The sequence below is a fragment of the Mauremys mutica genome, chromosome 2 (assembly GCF_020497125.1).
Source record: "Mauremys mutica isolate MM-2020 ecotype Southern chromosome 2, ASM2049712v1, whole genome shotgun sequence".
In the NCBI taxonomy this organism is placed as follows: domain Eukaryota; kingdom Metazoa; phylum Chordata; order Testudines; family Geoemydidae; genus Mauremys; species Mauremys mutica.
In genome coordinates, this window is record NC_059073.1 from 133226713 (window position 1) to 133250177 (window position 23465).

The 23465-nt window shown below is 40.5% G+C and overlaps 1 protein-coding gene across 3 annotated transcripts; it reads left to right on the forward strand.

Moving 5' to 3' along the window:
• The first annotated feature begins 1234 nt into the window (after positions 1 to 1234).
• Positions 1235 to 22994, forward strand: RAB11FIP1 (RAB11 family interacting protein 1). 3 transcript variants are annotated; one of them, XM_045005855.1, is made up of 6 exons: positions 1235 to 1619; positions 10113 to 10561; positions 11371 to 12196; positions 13203 to 15527; positions 16886 to 16991; positions 19320 to 22994. In XM_045005855.1, exons 1-6 carry the CDS (start codon positions 1261 to 1263, stop codon positions 19533 to 19535), a joined length of 4281 nt encoding a protein of 1426 aa, XP_044861790.1. In that variant the 5' UTR covers positions 1235 to 1260; the 3' UTR covers positions 19536 to 22994. The 3 variants fall into 3 exon arrangements, with proteins under 3 accessions (XP_044861790.1, XP_044861792.1, XP_044861791.1); XM_045005856.1 differs by lacking the exon at positions 1235 to 1619 and adding an exon at positions 2118 to 2192; XM_045005857.1 differs by lacking the exon at positions 13203 to 15527.
• Positions 22995 to 23465: the final 471 nt, after the last annotated feature.

Genomic DNA, 23465 nt, shown 5'->3' on the forward strand with positions numbered 1-23465 from the left:
CCCCTGTATATCCTGGCCACTTGTTCTATGACAGTTGGGGGGTGGCTATTCATATGGCCAGGGCAATTGTGGGGCGGCTGTTTGAAGGGGACAGTTGGGGGTGGGTGGCCGTTCGCATGGCTAAGACAGTTGGAGGGTGGCCGTTCGCATGTCTGGAGCAGTTGGGGGGTGGCTATTTGAAGGGGGCAGTTGGGGGTGACTGTTTGAAGGGGACTGTTCTGGGAGGCAGCTGTTTGCATGGCCAGGGCAGTTGGAGGGTGGCTGTTCGCATGGCTGGGGCAGTTTGGGGGAAGCTGTTTGAACGGGACAGTTGGGTGTCGGCTGTTTGAAGGCGGTAGTTGGGGGGCAGCTGTTTGAAGGGGGCAGTTGGAGGGCAGCTGTTTGAAGGAGGAAGTTGGTGGTGGCTGTTTGACGGGGACAGTTGGAGGGTGGCTGTTTGAAAGGGACACTTGGCGCTGTTCTTAGGGGACAGTGGTTACTATGGTTAGCGTTGCTGACTGTGGCAGTGGTACCCAGAGGCCCCACTCGGCAGGGCCAGCCCCTGGCGCCAGGTGCTGCACACACCCAGAGGCGCAGCCAGACAGTGGCCGTTGGGGGCAGGGCCGGCTTTAGGAAGTGCGGGGCCCAATTTGAACAGTTTCGACGGGGCCCCGGCAGGGATGACTAAAAAAAAAAAAAAAAGCCACACACACAAAAAAACACACACATGTAAAAAAAAAACACGTGGGGCTTGTACTCACCGGGCGGTGCTCCGAATCTTCGGCAGCACTTTGGCAGTGGGTCCTTCACTCGCTCCAGGTCTTTGGCGGCACTAAAGGACCTGCCGCCGAAGACCCAGAGCAAGCGAAGGAACAGCCGAAGTGCCGCCGAAGACCTGAAGTGCCACCAGGTGAGTAAAAATTAAAAGTATCTCTAGCCAGGGAAGGGATTCGCACTGGGTGCGGGGCCCTCTTAGGCGTGGGGCCCGATTCGGGGGAATTGGTGGAATAGGCCTAAAGCCGGCCCTGGTTGGGGGTGGCTGGCAGGCCCTGGTTTGAACTGGGACTCAGGCAGCCAGCCCACTCTCCCCATCCCGGATGCCCCGCCCCCTTCCCCTCTGGACACGCCCACCCCCCCTCACGGAGCGTGTGCCCCGCCCCCACAACACCTGCCCCGCCCCTCCCGGCCCTCTGGCGGCGCGAGCCAGCCCCCGCTCTCGCGAGTTTTGCCGCGAGCGCTTCGCTGCCGGGCCAGTCCCAGCCCGGGAGTCGGTCGGTCGGGATGTCGCTCTCGGACTCTCCGCCGCGCTGGGCCCCCACCCATGTGCAGGTGACGGTGCTGCAGGCCCGGGGGCTGCGGCCCAAGGCCAAGGGGGCCGGCGGCGGCAGCGACGCCTACGCGCTGATGGCGCTGGGCAAGGAGAAGTTCGCCACCTCGGTGTCGGAGCGCTGCCTGGGCGCCCCCGTCTGGCGCGAGGAGGCCACCTTCGAGCTGCCCCCCCGCCGGCCCGGCCACGGCGGCGAGCCGGCCCTGCAGCTCACCGTGCTCCACCGCGCCCTGCTCGGCCTCGACAAGTTCCTGGGGCGGGCCGAGATCCGCCTGGCCGAGCTGCAGGAGGAGGGGGGCCGCCGCAGCACCCGGTGAGTCCCGCCGGGGGTGGCGGGGATCCGGGGGGGGGGCAAGGGCTTGTCCCTCCCGCTGCCTAGCTGGAGCGGAGCTGGAAACTCTGGGTCTGACCCGAGCTCGGGCGGGTTTCCTTGGCGTGGCGAGCTCTCCCCGGCTCGCTAAAGCCACCCACGATGGGATCGCCCCTGGGTTTGAGCCCCGGGTCTGTTCCCAGCGCGGGCCCTCCCCGAGCGGCAGGTTGCTCTTAGGGCAATGACGGGGTTGTTTTCCGTCCTTTCTCCCCGTTTGTCTGGCTTGGGCTCCGTTAATTTCTTTTTATTGCTCGCCCACAGCTTTAGTTGGAGGAAGGAGCGGGATGCGCCTCTGAAATTGTCTCTTTCCTATGATTGGAAATCCCGGCGTAGATCAGAACCGTTGTGTCTTGAGCTGGGGCTTGAGTGTTTGACTTGCCCTCCCCTAGCATCAGTTTCTTGGTGCAGTATGTCAGCACTTTACCATCATAAAGCGAGAGAGATTTGTGTGGGATGGGATCAATCTGGGTTCGCAACCAGGGAGTGCCCTTTGATAACAAGGAGCTAATTTGAGAAGTAAGGAAGCTATAAATCAGCTGAAGTTTTAATGTGTGTTTCTCTGTAGACAAAGCTTCTGTTATTCCATGGCAAACTTAATCAGAATTTTGCAGCTAGGTCTTTAGAGTCTGTGGCAGCTTAATTTAAAGTTTTAATAAAATGATAAAGACTATACCCAGTACAGCATCAAGGATATTTATTTTTATAAATGTAATGTAGTCTGCATTGTCCTTACATTTTCAGTTTTCAGTATGAGAAACTTGTATTGGCTATGTCTTGCAGAAGTTGTCAAGGTGAGGGAAGCAAGTGGATTGGCAAGTGGGTGAAGGACATATGACGCTGTTGGTAACTTGGAGGGAGTGGAGAGCAGTTTCAGATTGCAGGATAAACACTTGAGCAGGTGTTTCTGAAACAAATAATCTTGACAGTTAAATTGGATGTCATCATGAGGCTTCTAAATTAACATGGCATTGTGATGAATAGGACCAATTTACATATCTTAGATATTTTACTGGAGACTTTGGGACAGTATCACTCTGCTTGTTCTTTTGTGTGTAATGTTTCTTTCATGAGGGGTAGAAAAATTTCTTTAAATTTCAAGCTTGTGTTTGAGAGAACAGTTGGTCAATTCAGGAAATGACAAAGATATAGTATTGTTTGATGAAGGAAAATGATTTTTAAAATGGCATTCTGGGATTTGCTATTCGGTTTCAAGTACTTTTCATCAGATAGTCTCAGTTTACAAGCAGGAGGATATTTTTCTGACTCCTAGTCCTGCAGAATCAGATGGGTTCTTTCTTGTGCATTATTACCGGCAGAGAAGATTCTGCAGGTCAAATTATGCCATTAAACACCTTACTACAAAAAAACATATACATTAGTGTGTTTGCAGTTCCTTTCCTTTCCTTGCAAGCGGACAAGGGGTCTCTGTGTCCATTTTTGTTTGTGTGCCCAACTCAGTTTGGACCCTATGGGTTGGATCATACCCTTTTACAAAAATATCTGCAGGAGGGGAAATAGGAGGATGAACACTGGAGTTCACAACAGGAGTGAAGATTTAAGTTTTTTAATGTTAGTGAATTTTAGTTGTGTGCTTATTAACTCCACCTTTCAAATAAATATAATTTATGTTCTGATGTTAGTGTCTTTGGTTTTATAAACTCTGGATGTTTTTTAATATTAGATAATGTTTTCACCCCTCTAGCCAGAAAGGCATCATTGCTTCAAAGAGATTATTGGCTTCTGATTTTACAGGCTGTATTAAGAACTATACACTAACTTATTGGAAGTGTTTTTAGTAGGGTCAAGCATATTAAAGGAGAGTTAAAAGGCATGTTTATTACCATAGTTGTTGTAAAATGAAAACTTATTTACATATGAATAATATTTGCACCACATCAGAAAATTCTAGTCAAATGAGTTTGAGATCTTCACTTGCTGCACTACTGTACCCTTCTGCTACTGGGATGGAAATGTCATTAGTAATAAGCTGACTTCAAGATTAGTGTCATCGTTTTCTTCTGTTATTTTCCACTGGTATGAAATATATAAACTTTCAGATGAAAAATATGAACTTGCATTTAAACTTCTAGAGCAGGAAAGTACAACTTTATGACAAATACAATCAATGGGCATCTATTTTAGCAGGCTTTGGCTTATTTTTTAACTATACCAGCTACACCTGTTCTTGTTGATTTCAGTATGAAGGGATATACTTTGCATGAGGCAAAAACTATAATTTTAAATATATATTGTTTTATTTGGATTCATAAAATGTATACAGAAGCTTTGAAAACCCCAACAATACTTAGACTTATAATAACTGTAACTATCAATCAGCATTAAAAAACAATGTACAAATTCATTGAATAAGTCATTCACGATCAATTTAATTAAATGTAGTTTTCCTAGGGGGCTAACTTGTTATATCATAGCCCCCTAGGAAAACAACTTGTTTTGATTGCCTTGAAGTATGATGCCTGGACTAATGCCCATCAGTGTATGGTAATTCAAATAAAGGATTTTTTTTTAAAAGATTGTATCTACATTCCTTTGAGGAGGAAATAATTGACAAGGTCATCTAAGTAGGTAATCTTTAAGACTTTTTTTCTAAATTAAACCTCTAGTTGAGTCTTGATATCACAGTCTTTTCTAAAGCTCCTGTGAAGGTATTTCAGTATGGACAAACTTAAGTTCTCTGGTGCTCTTGTACATATGCTTGAGTCGAAATAGCATGTTCACAGAAGCTGTATTGGTACCTCTAAGAAAGTCTGACTACTTGTGTTACTTACCAAAAGATAAAACTGCTTTATTGACTTAGTGTTGGAGTCAGTCTTTTGCTAGTTATATCTGGAGGAGAGTAGGATTGGGTTTTACAAGTTAGTCAGTGTCCATTTTTAACCTTTTTCTATTGTGGAGGCAATAATGGCTTGGAGTAGGATATGGTTTAGAGGGAAGTTTTCAATGTTTATTTCAGTTTTGAGATACACTTGGTTTTTGTATATAAAAGAAACAGTAACAGTTCACACTGAGAACAGTGAAGTCACCCAAGAATATTTAGCATGTTTGTAAAGGCCTCTTGTTTAGCTGAAGAATGAAAGTACTGTACAATGCAAGTCATAAACACTCTTGTTCTTAATAAATAAATACTCTTAAAGGGCATAATCTCCTGGAATAGTAGCTAATTGAGTAGTGGTGTTTTCCGTTAACTGTGGAGTGGAAATTGTATGAAGTTAAAGATTTTTCCTCCTAGCTTTGTACAGCTAGATCAACATTGCATTCTCACATTTGCTGTTTTCAGAGCAGCCAAAAGCATTTAGATTAAATTAGTAAGATTATGGTTTCTACTGTGAGACTATTCTTAATAGAATAACAGTGTGTGGCTAACATACACTCTAACCATATTATAGACTAATGAACTGTTTTAACTACCTAGCTGATCTACCTTGGTGAATTTCATGAGGGCCAGTTTGGCCTTTACTTTCACAAAAGTAAGAGGTTTGGCATCACTGGCTTCTTGTAAATTGAGTATGCCCATGTAAAGGCTCCTCCTAATGGACTGACAACCATGAATGCTGGGTTTGGTGTGGACTTATTTTTCTTCCAGGGACTATTTTTAAAAAAATAGTTCTGGGCTGGTATCAGGCATACAGGAGCATTAGCACCAACTTGGCCCATAAGCAAACAGTGGTTCTTGACAAAGCTGTGTAGCACTTTGTGTGTGTTGTGTGAAGGAGTTCTCAAACACACGTCTAATGAAAAATGTAGCTGTTTTTTAAAATGCATTGGAAAAGATGGCATATGGCAGATGTTTATAGCCTATCATAGGAAACATGTCAAGTTTTAAATATTTATTATTTTGGACTTTAAAAGCTCTTCAGCCATCAAGGTTCAGTTTTCAACATAAGAAACAAGATATGAAAACAGTTAGACAAAACTATGTTTTCCAAGAGACATCAAGGTTCAGTTTTCAACATAAGAAACAAGATATGAAAACAGTTAGACAAAACTATGTTTTCCAAGAGACATTACCAGGTTTTTCCTTAATTTTGTTCAGATCTTTGGATAAAAGCAAACCTGGAAGAATACTACACCACTATCTAATGGAGTAAGTTTCCTGCATACTCCATTAGATAGTGGTGTAGTATTCTTCCAGGTTTGCTTTTATCCAAAGATCTGAACAAAATTAAGGAAAAACCTGGTAATGTCTCTTGGAAAACGTAGTTTTGTCTAACTGTTTTCATATCTTGTTTCTTATGTTGAAACTTCCTTGTCAGTGGGCTGTTGGCTACTGGATTTATTTTTAATTTTTTTGAAGAGGATATAATAAAATAACCCAACATTTTCATTTGAAGTTTTTCTTCTAACCTCCCACTTAGGCTATGTCTACACTATGGACCTTCCAGCAGCACTACTGTACTGCTGCCGGTCGTGCTGTAAGGCCTCTTGTGCAGCTTCTCTATGCTGGCAGGAGAGAGAGAGCTCTCCAATTAGCATAATTAAATCACCCCTAATGAGCAGTGGTAGCTATGTCCGCAGGAGAGCGTTTTCTCACTGACATAACGCTGTCCACAACGGTGCTTTTGTTGGGGTGGGTTTGTTTTTTTTAAACACCCCTGACCAACAAAAGTGCTATTGTAGACGTAGCCTTAGTTACAGTATGCAGAATATATACAATCTTGGCCCTGACTGCTGACGTGCACATTGTTTGCTAATTAGTCTGTGGGGAAGGTGCCTACAGTTTGTTGCACAATATTACAAAGATTGTGTTGCTGAAAGTAAATAGCTATTCCTTGCACAGCAACTTTTCTTAGAAATTATGGCTGTACTTAATAGAAGTTGCATTCCTTGAATATTTAGAGCTTTTTTAAAACATTCAACTGGAACCATTTTATTAAACGGGCTATGCAAAATAAACAGGTTAAGCTCACTGATGTATATTTGGAGCCAGAAAATACGTAAGAACATTCCTTGAATTAAACACACTTTTTTGAGTCACAAAAAATGGCCAGGGGCTTTTTACATTTAAATGCAAAAATATTCATTTGTATACTTTTTTCTAAGGCTTGATGAGTGGAACTTATTCAACTTGTTATCTTTGATACTCCAGTGAGAACGGTCAGCATTTCCAGTATAGGTTTCGTTTTAGGGATTTTGTAATTTGGCTGTTAGTTGTTGTAGGCTGACACTAGAAAGAAAATTGCTTTAATAAAACTTGAACTCAAGTTTTCTCACCCCTTTCTCTTGAATGCATTTCTTCAAGAGACCTTTTTATGTTTGTCTGAAAGTGGAAACTCATTTTAGGGTCAGCTGTCTGAAATAGTTTTGAAACAAACTGTCTGGACCCATTATTTCTCTTCACCCCCAATGTGTGGCAGTGCAAAAAAAGGCAGCAAGGCATTTTCATGTTTCATGCTTTTCATTCCACTTGTGATGGAATACTTCTATTAGTTTGTTTTAATTTAGTAGTTAAGATGTGAGGGAAAATCCCAGCTCCTTTCAAAACAGCCTTTCCTGTCAGTTCTGCAGGGTCAGCAGATCTCTACAGCTCCTAGGGATTGGTAAGAAACTATGCATGGTGCATGATGCCAGTAAATACCTACTCTTTGTGCCAACAAGATTGAAATGTCATCAAGTAGTACACCTTGCCTGGTAATTGAACAAGTTTTAATAGTCTAACATAAAGAACCTGCAGTGTTTAAAACTGTAATTTCAGAAACAGTGTTCAAAATATAAGTGTAGAAGTCCTGTCTATAAAGAATCTTGCTTTTGGTACCTTGATTCTGAATTAGTATTGTATTAACAGACTAAAGTAAATAGAAACATCCAACAGTGATAAGGTGCTTGATTCCGAAGAGGAAATTATAGGCATTTTCCCTCTGTGGTTCAGGAGTTTCTATATTTGAAAAGTATTGAAATAGTAAATGAACAGAGAATTGGAAAGAAAGGTATGGGGTGTTTGGAGAATGCCTTGACTGAACTATTTCAGGTGTTGGTGTGTAACTGCATCTGTACAGTTTGTTCTGTTGCACTGATGCCTTTTCTGTCATACCTGCTTCTACTTTTAACCCCTGGAAGTTTCAGGAAGCAGAAACAAAGTATAAAGTTTGGGAAACCAAAGTGAAATGTTACTTTACCCTTCCTCATTTAATTAATTTTTAGTTAATGACTCATTAGCGCTTTAATAGTTTCTCTTTAAGAAACTATGGGCCCTGTGGAACCCCTTTACCCTTAGGCCTGGTCTACCCTGGGAGGGGGATGATCTAAGTTACGCAACTTCAGCTACGTGAATAATGTAGCTGAAGTCGACACACTTATATCTACTTATTGCGGTGTCTTCACTGTAGTAGGTCAACTGCTGATGCTCTCCCGTCGACTCCGCCTGTGCTTCCCACTCCGGTGGAGTACTGGAGTCAACGGGAGAGCGCTTAGCAGTTGATTTACTGCATCTTCACTAGATGCAAATCGACCCCCACTGGATCCAGAGGTAAGTTTAGACATGCCCTTAGTTTTGTTTTGTTTTTCCCCATAGGACCTTACCTACCAGTTCTGAGTTAGTTAAAGTCTTCTCTTTTGAAGTCCATGGTCCTTTCCTTAGAATCATGAAATCTATCATTTCTTGGTCACTTTCACCCAAATTGCCTTCTACCTGCAGATTCACAACCTGTTGGTCACAATCAAGTCTAGAAGGGCTGCCCCCTGTTTAGTTTCTTCACTTTCTGAAACAACAGATTGTTCCCAATATATTCCAAGAACTTATTGGACATTTTATGTTGTCATAATACTCTTCCAATAGATGTCTGGGAAGCTAAAGTCCCCCATTACTACCAGCTCTTGTGTTTTGGATATTTGTTCTAGATCTTCCTGATTTGGTGGTCTGCAGTAGAGTCCTACCATGAGGTCATCCCTATTTCCCCCTCATTTTGTCTTTACCAGAAACTTTGTACCCAGAAACTTTCATCTGGTCTGCCCAGGGTGGATTTGATTTAAATCAAATTGGTTTAAATCACTAGTCAGGAAAACTTAATGTAATCATGGATTTCTACATAAAAGTACATTCGTGTTGGTTGTTATAACTTTAATACATATTCTTCACAACTCAGAGATAGATGTAGGTTTCATTTTTAGAAGGTACACACTATACATTTTATGTATCAGAGGGGTAGCCGTGTTAGTCTGGTTCTGTAGAAGCAGCAAAGAATCCTGTGGCACCTTATAGACTAACAGACGTTTTGCAGCATGAGCTTTCGTGGGTGAATACCCACTTCTTCAGATGCAAGTGGTGGAAATTTCCTGGGGCAGGTATATATAAGCAAGCAAGAAGCAAGCTAGAGATAACGAGGTTAAATCAATCAGGGTGGATGAGGCCCTGTTCTAGCAGTTGAGGTGTGAAAACCAAGGGAGGTTTTCACACCTCAACTGCTAGAACAGGGCCTCATCCACCCTGATTGATTTAACCTCGTTATCTCTAGCTTGCTTCTTGCTTGCTTATATATACCTGCCCCAGGAAATTTCCACCACTTGCATCTGAAGAAGTGGGTATTCACCCACGAAAGCTCATGCTGCAAAACGTCTGTTAGTCTATAAGGTGCCACAGGATTCTTGACTATACATTTTAAAACTGATTTATTTTGAAAACTTTTCAGATTAGTTTTACAGTTATATCAGAAAATGAATGATTGTTTGGTTATTTCATTTACCAAAGGTAATTGAAGCAGATATTTATTAAGTCATTTGGAGTTGAACTATCTCCAGTTGGAGGATTTTCTTGCCACGCTGTATTAGGAGGAGAACAACACCAGACAGACATTTAAATTGTCTTATTTTAACTATTTCTCACCTATATTTATTTAAAAACATTTTTGCTGTTAACAAGCATGTTATCTCTGGAGACACAAATCCACAGTTTGAGAACTGCAAAACTAAGCATCTCTGATGGTATCTTCTAGACTGAACACTGAGTCCCATTGGGTAGATAGAAAGATTAACCTAAGTAATCTATACAGAAGCCCCTGGAATGCCATAAAATTGGGTCCCTAATCCATGAACAATTGGTTCTGGACCTTCTGAACCTTGGAACAAGTGTATGTATTCTTGATGTATAATGCTGCACCACCTCCCTTTTTACCCTGCCAGTCCTTCCTGAAGAAGCTGTACCCCTCTCGCTATACCTGTATTCCCGTCATGGGTCTTATCCCACCAAGTCTCTGGTGCCAGTTAAATCATGGTACATGGAAAAAAAGTTATTTTAGCAGAGATGCCAAAGAAATGTCCTCACCTCTGCCCACAATAAGCTGCCTGATCCTTGTCTAAACATGAAATAGTTTCCCAGCTAGGGAGTCTGTTTTCCCGTTTTTTTCCCTCTGCCATATTTTTCTGTGGCTTGCATTAACCAGTTTGTTTTCAAAGCTTGTATAATGTTCTGTCTTTCTTTTGCAGGTGGTATAAACTTCACTCCAAACCAGGCAAGAAGGAAAAAGAGAGAGGAGAGATTGAGGTGGATATTCAGTTCATGAGGAGCAACATGACAGCCAGCATGTTTGATTTATCCATGAAAGACAAGTCCCGGTCTCCATTTGGCAAGCTGAAAGGCAAACTCAAAGGAAAGCGGGCCAATGGATTGCCTGACACGGCATCAGCCATCATTCCCAGCATAACTCACTCACCAGCTGATAGTGAAGAGGAATCACCTGAGAGAGAAAAGAAAAAATCCAAGATCAAAACCCTATTTTCTAAACCTGGTTTGCAGAAAACCTCCCTCTCCCAGTCCATGTCAGTTTTACCTGCTTTTCAGCCAGTGACAGAGAAAGTTAGGCTTAAACCTGGTGACTTTCAGTCAAAGTGGGGGGAAGATGATGATGATGAGTCCTTTCCTCCAAATTCAGAAAGTGAGTATTTCCTCTCACAGTATTAAACTTTATTACTATCTTAAATCTTTGCTCAAAAGAGAGGTTGATTTTTGATACAGCAGATCGATTTATTGACAGAATATTAGCAAAGATTTCACCCATTTTTCTTATGAAAAAGAAAGTGACAAAGTATTTGAAGATATTGGCTAAAAGAAGCATTAAAGCACTCTTGGCAGTACATTTGTAGGTGGGTGATCAGATGCAATTCTCTTTTATTGTATATGTTTTATTTAAAACAGTAGGGCAGATTGGGAATTTTCTGATGGAAATGCTCTGCCTGATTAGGAGTGGGGTCTTGAACCTGGGTGTCTGATATCCTACGTGAGTGCTGTAGCTACCAGGCTTTTGGCTAGTCTGCTGGTATGGGTCTATGTCTCTTTGCGGCGGGAAGAGAGAGGCACTAGTCCCTCCCTGTCCCCAGCTCTGCTCCAGTCCAACCTGCAGCTATGTTCCTGGCCCCACTCTCAGCCCTGTGCCCTCTTTCTCTCCCCCCTTCACCTCCGCTGCAGTCCCAGCCTCAGTTCCCTTACCCTTGTCTGTGTCCCCTGGCTCTGGGGGGGCATGGCACAGACAGGGATAGGGTGGGCCCAACCTGCAAAAGTTTGGGGACCGCTGCTTTACAGGGTGATACTCCTGCTTTAGATAAAAAAAAAATTCTGTATCTCTAAACATAATTTTTCCCTTGTCATGGTAATCACTGGTCTTTCAACACTTTAGACTGTAATATTGGCTGTCACCGGGAAATATTTTTTTCATAGCTTTAATGTCTCTTTGTTTTTTTTTCCCAGAGGCCTTTGGAAACAAACCTGAAGATAACTTACTTCATGCTCCTGTACTCATGGCTCATAAGAGAACAGCAAGTGCAGACAATAAGCAACTAAACGAAATAACCTCCAGCAACACAAAGAAAGAAGGGCTTTCCTTATTCAGTGGCCTTAAATCCAAAAATGATCCAACACCCCGATCCAATGTGTGTATCAATGGCAATCATGTTTATCGGAAGGAAAGTGAAACAAAAAAGGACAACACTCCTTCCTCTTCCCCTCAAACATTCAGGAAAAACCAGATCTCTGAATCAGAAGAAAACCCGTCTTCAAAATCCACTAAGGAACATGAAAAGACAGGAAGAATGTCTCCTAGCAGAGGTTTATCTGGGTCACACTCATTGGAGTCCTTTAAGTCTATGACCCTACCATCATACAAACTACTTAGCGGTGGAGATTTACTGGGAAATAGTGCTTCACTGAGTTTAGAAACTGCAAAAGAAGAAACTAAAGAGGACAAAAAACAAGAGAACAAGAAGTCTGCTTTGTTGTCTCTAGTCACAGGAAGAAAGGAAGTAGTGAAAAACGATGTAGAAAACATGTCTGATATAACTTTGAAGGAGAGAGAAGTCAAACTTCTTGAAGAAAAAAAGAATGAAAAAGAGGTAAAACCTGTTGAAATCCCTAAGGACTACAACCAAGAAAGTACTCCAAAAAACAGCATCACAGCAGATGTCCCCAGAAACAAGAAATCACATAATCCCTTTGATGAATCGCTCATGGAAGAACAGAAACCAGACAAGTCTGCAGCCTCTGCAAGGACAATCCAAACCAAAGCTGTCAAACCCAGGTTAGTCTTGTTTTGTTTCAGTTTCAGATTCTGATATAAAGCACTGCAGACATATGGCTAGGCTGGCCCACTTCCTGCCACAAGGTAACATTTCTGTAGCTGTTGCCCTTTATAACATCTCCTGTGGGGGACTCATTTGTGTTTCGCCACTAGATGAAAGTTTAACCAGTTACACACTTATTAAGATTCTTGGTATAAGTATTAACTTTTACTTCCCTTCTTAACCAACTTAACTTCATATAAGTGAGGATGCACTAACATAATGGTTTTTAGTGCCTGTATCTTTTAGATAGTATGAAGTCATTTATTCCATGTTGTTCTATTAACCCATAACAAAAGCTAACAATATTCTCCTGCCTTACTGTCTAAGTTTGGAAGTGTGTAGAAGGGCCGAAATATCTTTAATCAAGCCTATTGCTCTCCACTGTACTTCTTGCTGTGGCCTGGAGAATGGCAAATTTTGGAACACATCTGCTTTTGGCATTCAGTTTCATTAAGTATATTTCTGGGGTTCTGTGTGAGACTTTTTTCAGAAATTCTGCTCTTTGACTTACATATATGAAAGAAGCGTGGCCTTACTAACAAGTATCCTGAGTTGTCTGTCTTTAACACTAGATCTTCAATTACATTTATGTTTAAACGCCTTGTGTGTAAATGTAAACATCTTAAGCTATTATGCTATTAGTACTTATGTCTTGAATGCAAAAGAAATTATGTACAGTTGCTTTAAAAGTAGACATCGCCCTAGTAATCTTTGATTTGCATGTAGCAAACTTTACAACACAAGTTTTTTGCATCACGAGTATTGGTATTGCATATAAAATATTTTAACATAAATTATTTCAAGCTTGTTTTATTGGTCCATTAAATTCTTAAGTCCTTGCAGTTTCTTATACATCATTAGTATGTTGCAAATTTTGTGAAATCTACCTTTAGAACTTGTCTTTGTGTGTCTCTCACATGTTGCATCTGCAACTGACACGTGAGTTTTTTGTCCCTTTTACAGACTGGGAGTGTCTTCAGAGGATGAAACCGAAGCCACGCTTCCTACTTCTGTACCTGATTCCCTTCCTGCTTTCCTTTCTGCACATCATTCTAGTAATGACAATAACCCTTTCACTTCTAAATTGGGACAAAAATTTAAAGCACGAGACTCTGGTAGCTCTCTTCCTCCATTTCTCATTTCTGGACAACGTTCTAATGATGGTAACCCTTTCATTTCTGACTGGGAACAGGAATCCAAAGCACAAGACTCTGAAAGCTTCACTAGTCCTCTCTTGTATTTCCCCCATCCTCCTGCAACTCTGGGGCATGTTTCTCCTCCTCTCCTTTCTACTCACCTTTCTATTGACAATAACCCTTTTGTATCTAAACTGGGACAGGAATCAAAAGTGCAAGACCTCAAAAGCTTTACTAGTCCTCCCTCTTTCTCCCTTCCTTCTGCTGTTTCTAGCAAAAGCTATTGTTCCTTTGCAATAAACTTTGCTGATTCGGAGCACCCCACTTTTGTTTCTTCAGAGGAGTCTCAAAATGAAAGTTTGACTAATGATACAAATACTGTATCAAATTCTTTGGGGTCACTGTCTGAGTCTCCTCCTCTACCTGTGTATGAAAGGGTTGGGCAGACCCCAAGGAAACAGTGTGATGCCAAAGAGGTACAGATAGTATCATTGGATAAAAAAAATAACAGCGGCGTTAAGAAATCTGTGACCTTTCATCTTGATGAGTTGGAAAATACTGATTCCAGCAGAAATCATGCTGAGACTTTAGATAGAGAGCCGTGTGAGAGATGGCATCCTGATCAATGTGAAGAAATGTTCACTGCTGATCCAACCGTAATAGAAAAGAGACACGGGTTTGCCTCTGTGCTGGGTATGGAGTGCTACCCTTCATCTAAACTCTGTGATGAAAGTGAGAGTTCTGTTCAGAACAATGAGAGCACTGTTCAGGAAGATGTTGAAACCAGCAGTTCAGGTGCTGAAACCTGGATGAAAGATGGCAAAGAACTAACTTCTCTCTCCAAGTCTAATTATAGCCTTTCACCTGGGAATGCTGTAATACAGCCATCTTCTGCTGAAAGCAAATTAAGTGAGGAGCAAGAACTACGTAGTGGAAAGAAAAGTAAGAATTCACTCAAAATGGAAGAATTTGGGCTCACATTACAGTCCAGGGTAACTCATGCCATCAAAAGTGACTCTTCAGTTCAAGTAGAGCTGCCAAAACCAACTCCAAGAGTTCACACGTTGCTCCCTAAGAACCCTAACAAGTCAGAGGATGTTAGTGAGCTCAATCCTCTATTTGCAAAGCCAGAGCCTACCCCAAGAAATGCAAAGCCGAAGCCTACCCCAAGAAATGCTGTAAAACCAAATAAGTGTGCACCTGTTTCTCTGACTGATAGACCGAAAGATGAAGAGCTGCTTACTCCATCTGACAGCACAATGTCTGGGTCTGGATTTGTGTTTCATAGAGAGAATCCCATGAACCCACATGAAAACCCAGCCGGTGACAGCTTATTAAAAACAGCCAATCTGTCAACTACACATCATCTTGACAGAGATGATAGCAATAATGGACACTTAAAACACAAAAGTTATGGTCATGATGATTCATTATTTGACTCTGGAACAGCCCTTAAGTCTGCCATTCCAGTTACTGGAGATCAGAGTCTAACACATGTTGGCCTTCCAGTTATTCCAGAAGTAGGATCAGATGATGAGCTTCTAGACAACTATCAAAAGAACAATGAAATGACTGCAATTTATAAAAGTTTTCCAAATACTGAAAATCAGTGTATAGGTTCATTGTCTGTCACTGAGGAAGAAAAACTCAGTTCAGATATGAGCTCTACTGATAGAGCAAGTATATTGCTTCAGAAGGGAGAAGGTGGCCCTGAAGATGCTTGTAAATCTAGCAAATCATCCAAACTAAATTCAGTAGTAGACATTCATAGTGCAAGCAGCAAGACTAGTGAGTCAGGTTTAGATATGTTTTATCCCAGTGAGCATGGGTGTGTTGTTGAGGAACAGGAACTGAAGGAATCTAGCAGTATTAAGGAAAGTAGGAAGAGTGATTTTTTTGAGCCCTCTGAAAAGTCTGTTTCTTTTACCTCCCTGTCCAGTTCTTCCCAACTCTCCCTTTCCTCTAGTTCCCCCCAATCTGGCGCTTGTGACAGTAGTAGAGCAGAATCAGTGAAAAAGCCACCAGCAGAGAGCTTCAGTCATAAAGTCGAAAATGCTGGCAAGAAGAAGCTGCTTCAGGCATGGGTTTCACCCTCTGAGACACTTCCCAATCAAACACAACAGAATGGTGGAAGTGTGTCTGTTAAGCACAGGTGAGAATACGGGGCAATGCATAGAAAATTTCTCAGTGTTGTACAAGACATACTTTTTTCTTGCTACAGAAATATTGTGATCGTTTTTTCATTTTGATGTGACTTCATACAATCTTAACTTGGTCTGACTTTTGGACCCTGTGAGAGACCTATACCATACCAGTGTAAGACCACTGCCACAAACTTTTATTAGCAAAAAGTCAGTGATTGAAACAAAAAGAACTGTGCACCCAAAAGCATAGATTGAGCAGTGGCAGTGCTTTGTGCAAATCTAACATTCACAATACTTCTATTATTTATGGCAAGTTGTTTACATTAGGGAACTCCGTGCTCATTAGTCAAATATGTATTTATCCTTTTTGAATAATGCTACTTTAATACCACAGATATTCTGGTGTCAACAGCTGGATTTAGTAAACTGCATTATGATCTCTAGCTTTTTAGAAATGAGGAAATACAATCAAAGGCAAACTGTGGTGGTCACTTAACTGGTAGAGTAAAGATTTCTAAGCATTAAAACATACTACAGGCAAACCTTACTTTATGTGACTAATAGGCCTGACTCCCAAATGACCAACATGCTTTTGGACTTCCAGAGCTGTTCACAGTTCCAACTAACTGGCACCCCATTATAGTCTAAGGTGCAAATTGGAGCTGTCTTTTTCTGTGAAACTCTGCTAGCCTCAGAACCGCTTTATCTGTCTCACATATTGTAGAGCTCCAGGGAATTACTGTTCAGAAATGGTTTGATTGAAACACAGTTGGGTGGGTAACTTCCACTTTTTAAAATTGCCATTACAAATGGGTCTAGAGAGTACAAGATTATGTCTAGACATCTAGTGTGCCTTATGCCAGAATTAGTCCGTTTAGCGAAGTTGGAATAAATCTGCTGCCTAAGAGGATATTTGGTATGTAGACTTCTAATGAAGATAATGTGGGAAAACTATGTAGAATCTAACTCTTATAGTAATATGTGTGTAGTTTAAAAACAAAAACAAACCCACAACCAAACAAAAACTAAGCACTCATGAATATGGTGTAAGCACCTCATGTAACCAACTTCTGTTGTGATGTTTCCAGTTACCATGATACTGTTTCTTTTTTGTTTTTTTTTAATGCAATAAAATAAGTCAGCAGAACAGAGTGAGTGAGTGTGTGCACACTCAATGGAAGACTGTAATTGGAGGCAGAACTCTGTCCTGGAACTGAATTTCTTGTACCTTGAGGTGTATAAAGAAATTCATTAAATCCCCTTGTGTTCATACTTACTGGATTTAGGAACTTGTTGGATGCTTTGCTTGTGATAGGATCTCAAGATGTTAAGGAACTGCCTAAACAAGTTGTGGCTTTTGTTTCAGACCTCATCCTGTGAAGCCAATGAACACGACAGCAAATAAGTCGCATACTAAAAATTTGACCACAGCCGCAAAAATGGATGAAAACTGGACTGAGAGCAATAGAAAGGTATGAAAGAAATTGAAAATTGGGTTATAGCTTCATAATAGTTACTGTAAACTTCATAGCTTCTGGGGCACTCAGTGTGAACTTGCCTACTCAGGGTAACTTACATTTTTTGGCTCTGACACTCAAATGGTGTCTGTTAAAGGATTTCCTTATTTTCTCTATTTCCCAGCATTGGGAGGAAGAAATTAAATTCACTTTTTGTTCTTATTCAATGCAAATGACTTTAAAGCAAAAAAAAAAAAAGAAAAAAGACTCCTGATGGGGGTGTCCCAAGGAACTGTGTCTGTACTACTGGAGTAAACCCAGAAGTGCTCCTTGGTTCCCCACTAGATGGGTATGTTGCCGGAGAGGCTTGGTTGTGAGCCAGGAAGATGACTAGTAGGAGTGGCTCGGGTAGAGGGTGACAAGTAAATATGCTTATTTTGGAGACAGCAAGGATTGCCTACAATGTGTGGGGTGTGGCCACGGTCACTGGGAGTCTGCATACACTGTGCTTACTCAAGGTGGTTGGGGGCAGGTAGTCACTATCTCCTGCACTGCTGATCTTCCTTTCAGCAGAGACTAGTGGGACCCATCACCTTGTAACTTGCTGCATTGGCAGCTTCCACGATTAAGAACTTTCTCCACTGTCTGAAAGGCCACATGCCCACTTGTTAAAGCAGGAGAATGTTGCCTAGCAAAAGTAGGTTATATTTCTAAATGTGCGTGGCTAAAAGCTTTCACCTTCTTTCTCTTCCTCTCAAAGCTCTGAAAAGTATTGTTTAAGTGTTTGCATAAGTTCTGATCCCTGAGGCACCATTAGATAAGAGGTCTGTAAAATGAGAGCAGACCATGTTCTGAGAAAATTCTGATTCAGAAATCCAGGCACAAACTGGCTTGTGATATAGGATTCCTCATCTTAAGGAATGTCTACATGCCTGCGCGCCCTACCCCAAATGGCAGTGAATCTCAGAGCCTGGGTCAGCTGATGTGGGCTTACGTGTCAGTGCTGAAAATAGTCATGTTAGACATTACTGCTTGGGCTCTGAGACTCCTAAGTAAACGGCCACAAAAGAAAAATGTGACTGAAAAGTTGAATTTTTTTCACTTAAACTCAGGTGAGCTGCTCTTCAAAGTCTACAGAAGCCTGTTTTCTTAAACATCTGGTGTTTCCAGACCATATCTTAGCTGTGCCAATACAAAACTATTCCCTGTAGTGCCACTGAGATACAACTATGAATAAATCTGTTGTACAATGAGTATTCTGTACTAAAGTAATATTTATGCTAATACTACTTGTATTTTTGCTGCACTAAAAAGGAAATATAACAAATTACTTGGCAGAGGTTACTAAAAATCATTCCTATTTAAAACAGTAAACAGCATTTTAATTTTAAGAATAACTGCCCAGCAATGTATTATTAATTTGTCAAAAGAGAAAACAGTATTTTTAAAATTTCAGTCTCAAAGTCATCAAGTACATTCACTGCTGTTTAACCTGAGCTTGACTCTTGCTTTATTCAGTCTATTTTAACTTGTGGTTCTATAGAGCTTTCAGTGCTAATATTACATGGGGAATTTTTTATGCAAGTCTTTGGGCAATTGATGTCCTGGGATCATAACTCATCTGTCCTTTGTTACGGACTCAAATTTACCCTTTAACCCCATGCAAACCTGGCATTCACACATTACTGTAAATTGCTGACACATATTGAGCCATAAAATTGAGTCTCTGGAAAGCGCCACCAAATGTTGTCTCATTTTGAGTCTTACTTCCTCTTAGAATAGATGCCCTGGGCTTCCTAAATCCTACAGTGTCAAATATTCTTGTGCCATAAAAGTGCAGTACTTAAATATTTTTCCTGTTACTTTCCTTTCCATATAATCTATTGTTATAAAGCTCCACCTGTCCACATTTTGGAAGTGCATGAATATCTGCCAATAATTATAACTTTGCTGTCATTTCTAGCTGCCATTGCTAAGTGCCCTAACAGATGTCTCTCTTGCGATAGCAGTTGCATTTGTGTCACTTTACCATACTGGTTTGGTCCTGTAGCTTTTCCCTGTCATTGGTGATGTTGCAAGCCTAGCAGGTTTTGGCCCTGGGGAACTTGCTTTTCTTGTTCACTGAAGTAGTAATGACTGATAAATCCTGAAATGCCAGTTGTGTGAAACTTTTAACAAGATGTAAAGTACAGTAATTTCTTTGAAGAGCAATCCTGTTTTGGTAACCAATATCCCTGGAATTCTTCAACCTTCCCTGAATAAAAAGATCATTAGGCAGTCTTCTCATATTACTGTAAAACACTTATTTCTGCATTGACCCTGTCTGTCTTCTCTCTCCAAAAGAAATACGATCCTTCGGAACCTGCCTATGCTTATGCTCAATTAACACATGATGAGCTGATCCAGCTGGTGCTGAGACAGAAGGATACCATTACAAAGAGAGATCTCCAGGTGCGGGAGCTAGAAAACTACATTGATAACTTGCTTGTCAGAGTCATGGAAGAAACCCCCAACATTCTTCGGGCTCCATCTCCAAAATATAAGGCTGGAAGGATGTAAAACCTCTGCTAGTAAACCTGAATAAAGGACTGGACTCCCATCTTGTTACTCAAACTTCACAGGTAGATAATGTGAAGTTGCTGATGTTCTGGTACTGCTGGCTACAAAAAAAAATCACCTTTCTGTGTCTCTTGCAAAAAGTTGATTCCACTTATCTGGAGACTAGTTAATAATTATACCAGGTCTTGAATACATAAGCCAAAAATACAATAGTCAGAAGTCTTCCACCTTTCTTTCTGGTACACTGTAAATATTTTACCACCACCTGGGAGGCATTGTTAAAGAATGTAATCAGAGGCCTGAGATTCATGTGGCTGTGAATGTTTAAGCCATTTTTCTCAGTGAGGCACTGATGGTTGTTGGCTTCTGAGCTTCTTTATTTTATTAGTATTGGGAGTTTAGCTGAAGGGTTGGTGTTTTAAAAACTGAACCGTGTTTCTTGGACTTTAAGAACAACAGTTGTTCTTAATTCTAAGACTTAAGTTATAGTGCAATATAAGCCATCACATACACTAATTCAAGGATTTGATTGCTTTGTTCAAATAATTATATTACAGAAGTTGAAATGCACTCCAGAAAGAGGTTTGGTAACCATAAGTTGCCTTATTGTAAAAAATGTAATGCCCTTCAAATATGCTGTAAAATTGGAGGGCCTTTAAATCTACATGAAAATGTGATTGTACTAATGAAGTGTCTACATCTCATTTTGGGAAGGGAAGCGCAAAGCCTGTATAAACCTAGTGTTGAAAAATTTCAAAGCAGTGCTCTGAGCAGGCTCTTATGGCTGCTTTAATATAGCAAAAATCAAACAAAGATATAATTGCCATTCGACTGCATGATTAAAAAACAGTTACAGATTTTAGACGATATAGTGATCTGAATTAGGAGCTGTTTTGTTTCATAGCCATCATAGTCCTGATTTGAAGGTTCTTGTTCAAACTAGGGGGCACACAACTCCCATGCAGTTGACTCGGTATCCTATATAAACATGTATGCACCTGTTTCCTTCGTGGTACACATGCTTAGTTTGTTTATATTGCTATGCACAGCAAGTCGTGATGACTTTTCTATTGTGCCACTCAAGATCATAAATTTTTTAACATGCTGTATTTGGGAAACTAGGACCTACAGTATGGAACAACTGTCCAAGTTGATCCATATGGAAATCTAAATTGTGTGCGGGGTAGGGGTAGGTGTGTGTGTGAGACCTGGATCTCTTAGTAAAGGAGCATTCAAATGGTGGCTTTTAAAAATCGATCTGGTTTCCAGTAATAAGATTTTAGGTTGAGAATGTTAGAACAGGTTTTATTTTAAATGTAATCAGAAGACATTGTGCTGCTATTTTGCAAGATAAATCAGATACCTCTGACTGAATCTTTTGCCTTAATCTGCTGTAACTATGGAGTTTGCCATGGGACAGGCATTTCTTGTTTATATCGGATAGCAAACAGCAAGATACTCGCAAACCAATCATTTTAGTAGGTTCACTTAAAATCATTATTTTATTATAGTGTTGATAGGAATTGTCAATAAAATTTAGCACTTGGATGGAAAGTTGTGATTGGATTCAACATTAACTTACATCTACATTTAGTGTTGGGGCTGAAGTGTGGCAGGCTCTCAATTTTAACAGCTCTGTGCTCACTGTTCTCAAATTAACTTCTTGAAGGCAGAGTGAGGATCCGTGATACAATATTAAAGTACTTTGGATAATCTGTTTTAACGTCTAGCATGTATTGTGAAGCAAAAAAATAAAACAAACTCTACCCTTTATCAAGGTGAAAGGGTCCATTAAGTCTTCCCTAAAGTTCTGAGTGATAATTTCACCTATAGTTTAGGAGGGCACAGTTTGTCACAGTATTCTTTTCATTAGAGCACTTTAATGAGAGGTGAAGACTAGTTGAATTTCCTATTAGCCTTTTAATAGTCTATTGCCTTATAGTTAATATTTTCACAAAACACTGGAGACCACTGTAAACTTCTCAGATACTGTATTTTTTGTAGTGAAGTATAATTTAATCTATTTACATAAAATAAATCAATGTTTACTGGAATTGTATATAAATATATATGCTGTTATGTGCATTTGTTATTTTGTGATTGATTATGTGATTAAAAAGCGTAGGGCGGTTAAGTTTTGCCTATCATACAACTTTCCTTCCAGGGAAGCCATACATGAAATAATTCATAATACTACGAAAGAAAGGTTTAAGGTGTAGTGTTCCTTTCTAGGACCAGAGGTACATAGTAACAATGAGTGTTTGAGCAGATGACTTCAGTTAAGGGGTAATTTTCAGTGTCCCAGATCCCATGAGTGAAGTGGCTTATGCTGATTTTTTTAGCAGAATCTCTAGATCTTGTTTATATATATTTAATTTGCATGGAACTAGCTATCTTCCACTGAAAATGACTGACTGCTGCTTGTGCCTTGAAATAGTGAGGAAGATGAAACATTAATTTCAGTTGCCTCTATCCCCCTTGATGTTTCTATGGAGAGGAATTGTTTGCACCTCTCTAAACATTTTTTTTGCCTTCAGGACTTGATTCCTTAGCTTACCAACAGATTTCTGGTTGTATGAGAACTGTGGAGATCTCTATTCTTTAGTGCCTTTGAGCAGTAGCTAAACAGTCTGAATTTGAAACTATCATCATAATGACTGGACTTGCTTTTATACTCAGAACTAATCTAAATGAATCCAATGATATGAAGTGATTTTTACTAGCCTCATTTTAAATGGCTGCCCTTCTGCTCTGGAGTTAAGGTACTACTCCACCACCAGCAGCTGAAGCCATTGTTTGTAATGCTTGAGGGATAAATACTTTACAAAGATGTTTATCATTAACCAAATGTATTCTTAACTTGGGAAAACTTAAACCCTGTGGTTTTAATATTTGCTGATAACATTCCACTTAAGGTTATGACATTCTACTTCCAAGATGGGACTATAGAATTTTGATAGGGTTTTTCTATTTTTGGTCATCTTTTATACCAGTTACACTTGGAGTCTATCTGTCTGTTGGACAAAAGGTTAGCTGGCTGCTCTTACGCAATGAGGCTTGATCTCTTGGTTGCACGTGGTAAGTCTCACTTATTGGTGAGATTTGCGCACTGCCAGGAGAGAGTGGTACTTTACAGGCCACACTTCTTCATTAGCTATGAAAATGTTGCACAATCTTATTGTACCTCAAATTTTTTTATTGGCAATGCTGTTTTTGAAGTGTTTTGACATAGAAGAACTGGAATTTTTATTAAGAAAGGTACTTAATTTGAGTACTTATGAGATTAAAGCTTGTTTGTCAAGCCCCTGTACAGTTGCTTAATGAATGTTTAATATTGAAGGATCCAAATGTATTTTTATGTTTATATTTTCTGCTTTGTCTGGGTACTTTTTTTTCCTTTTTGGTTTTTAAAAATGACATTCATTCTTATGGAACACTAAAATAAAATTTTTAATTCAGTGTTTGAACACTTGTTGTTTTTTCACTAGACTCTGGAAGTGCTAGAAAATGCACAAGACAGAATGGAGAGAACTCCGTGTAATGGACAAATCGCTAATGTATATAATCTGGGGAACTGTTCTGCGGTGGCTCTGCAGAGTGGAATAAGTCTCTTCCATTGCCGTAGAGAAAATTGCATTTGCTTTCTCAGCCGTTCCTAAAGCTTGCATGGCGAAATCATTTTATGCCATATGTGATTGATTACAGAGGGTCAGAGTCTCCTGCAGTTAAAGCTCAATGGCTGAAGTGAGAGAAGCTGGGAATATAGATAACTTAATGTCAAAGTATAAAACAAGCAGGTGAAACTGGCTTACAGTTGAAGACAAATGTTTGTGTGCTACAAAAAGAAAGACGTGTTTAAGATTTAATGTGGCATCTCAAGGCAATTCTAGCTTTGGCTGCCAGCTCATATTTTCCTCAAGTTGAGGCAGA

Bases quoted from the DNA above. Each gene is read 5' to 3' on its own strand.
- RAB11FIP1 (XM_045005855.1), top strand. From the start codon at position 1,261: ATGTCGCTCTCGGACTCTCCGCCGCGCTGGGCCCCCACCCATGTGCAG. The intron at 1,620-10,112 runs GTGAGTCCCGCC...TTTCTTTTGCAG, and splicing joins GGGGGCCGCCGCAGCACCCG to GTGGTATAAACTTCACTCCA. The intron at 16,992-19,319 runs GTATGAAAGAAA...TCTCTCCAAAAG, and splicing joins GGACTGAGAGCAATAGAAAG to AAATACGATCCTTCGGAACC.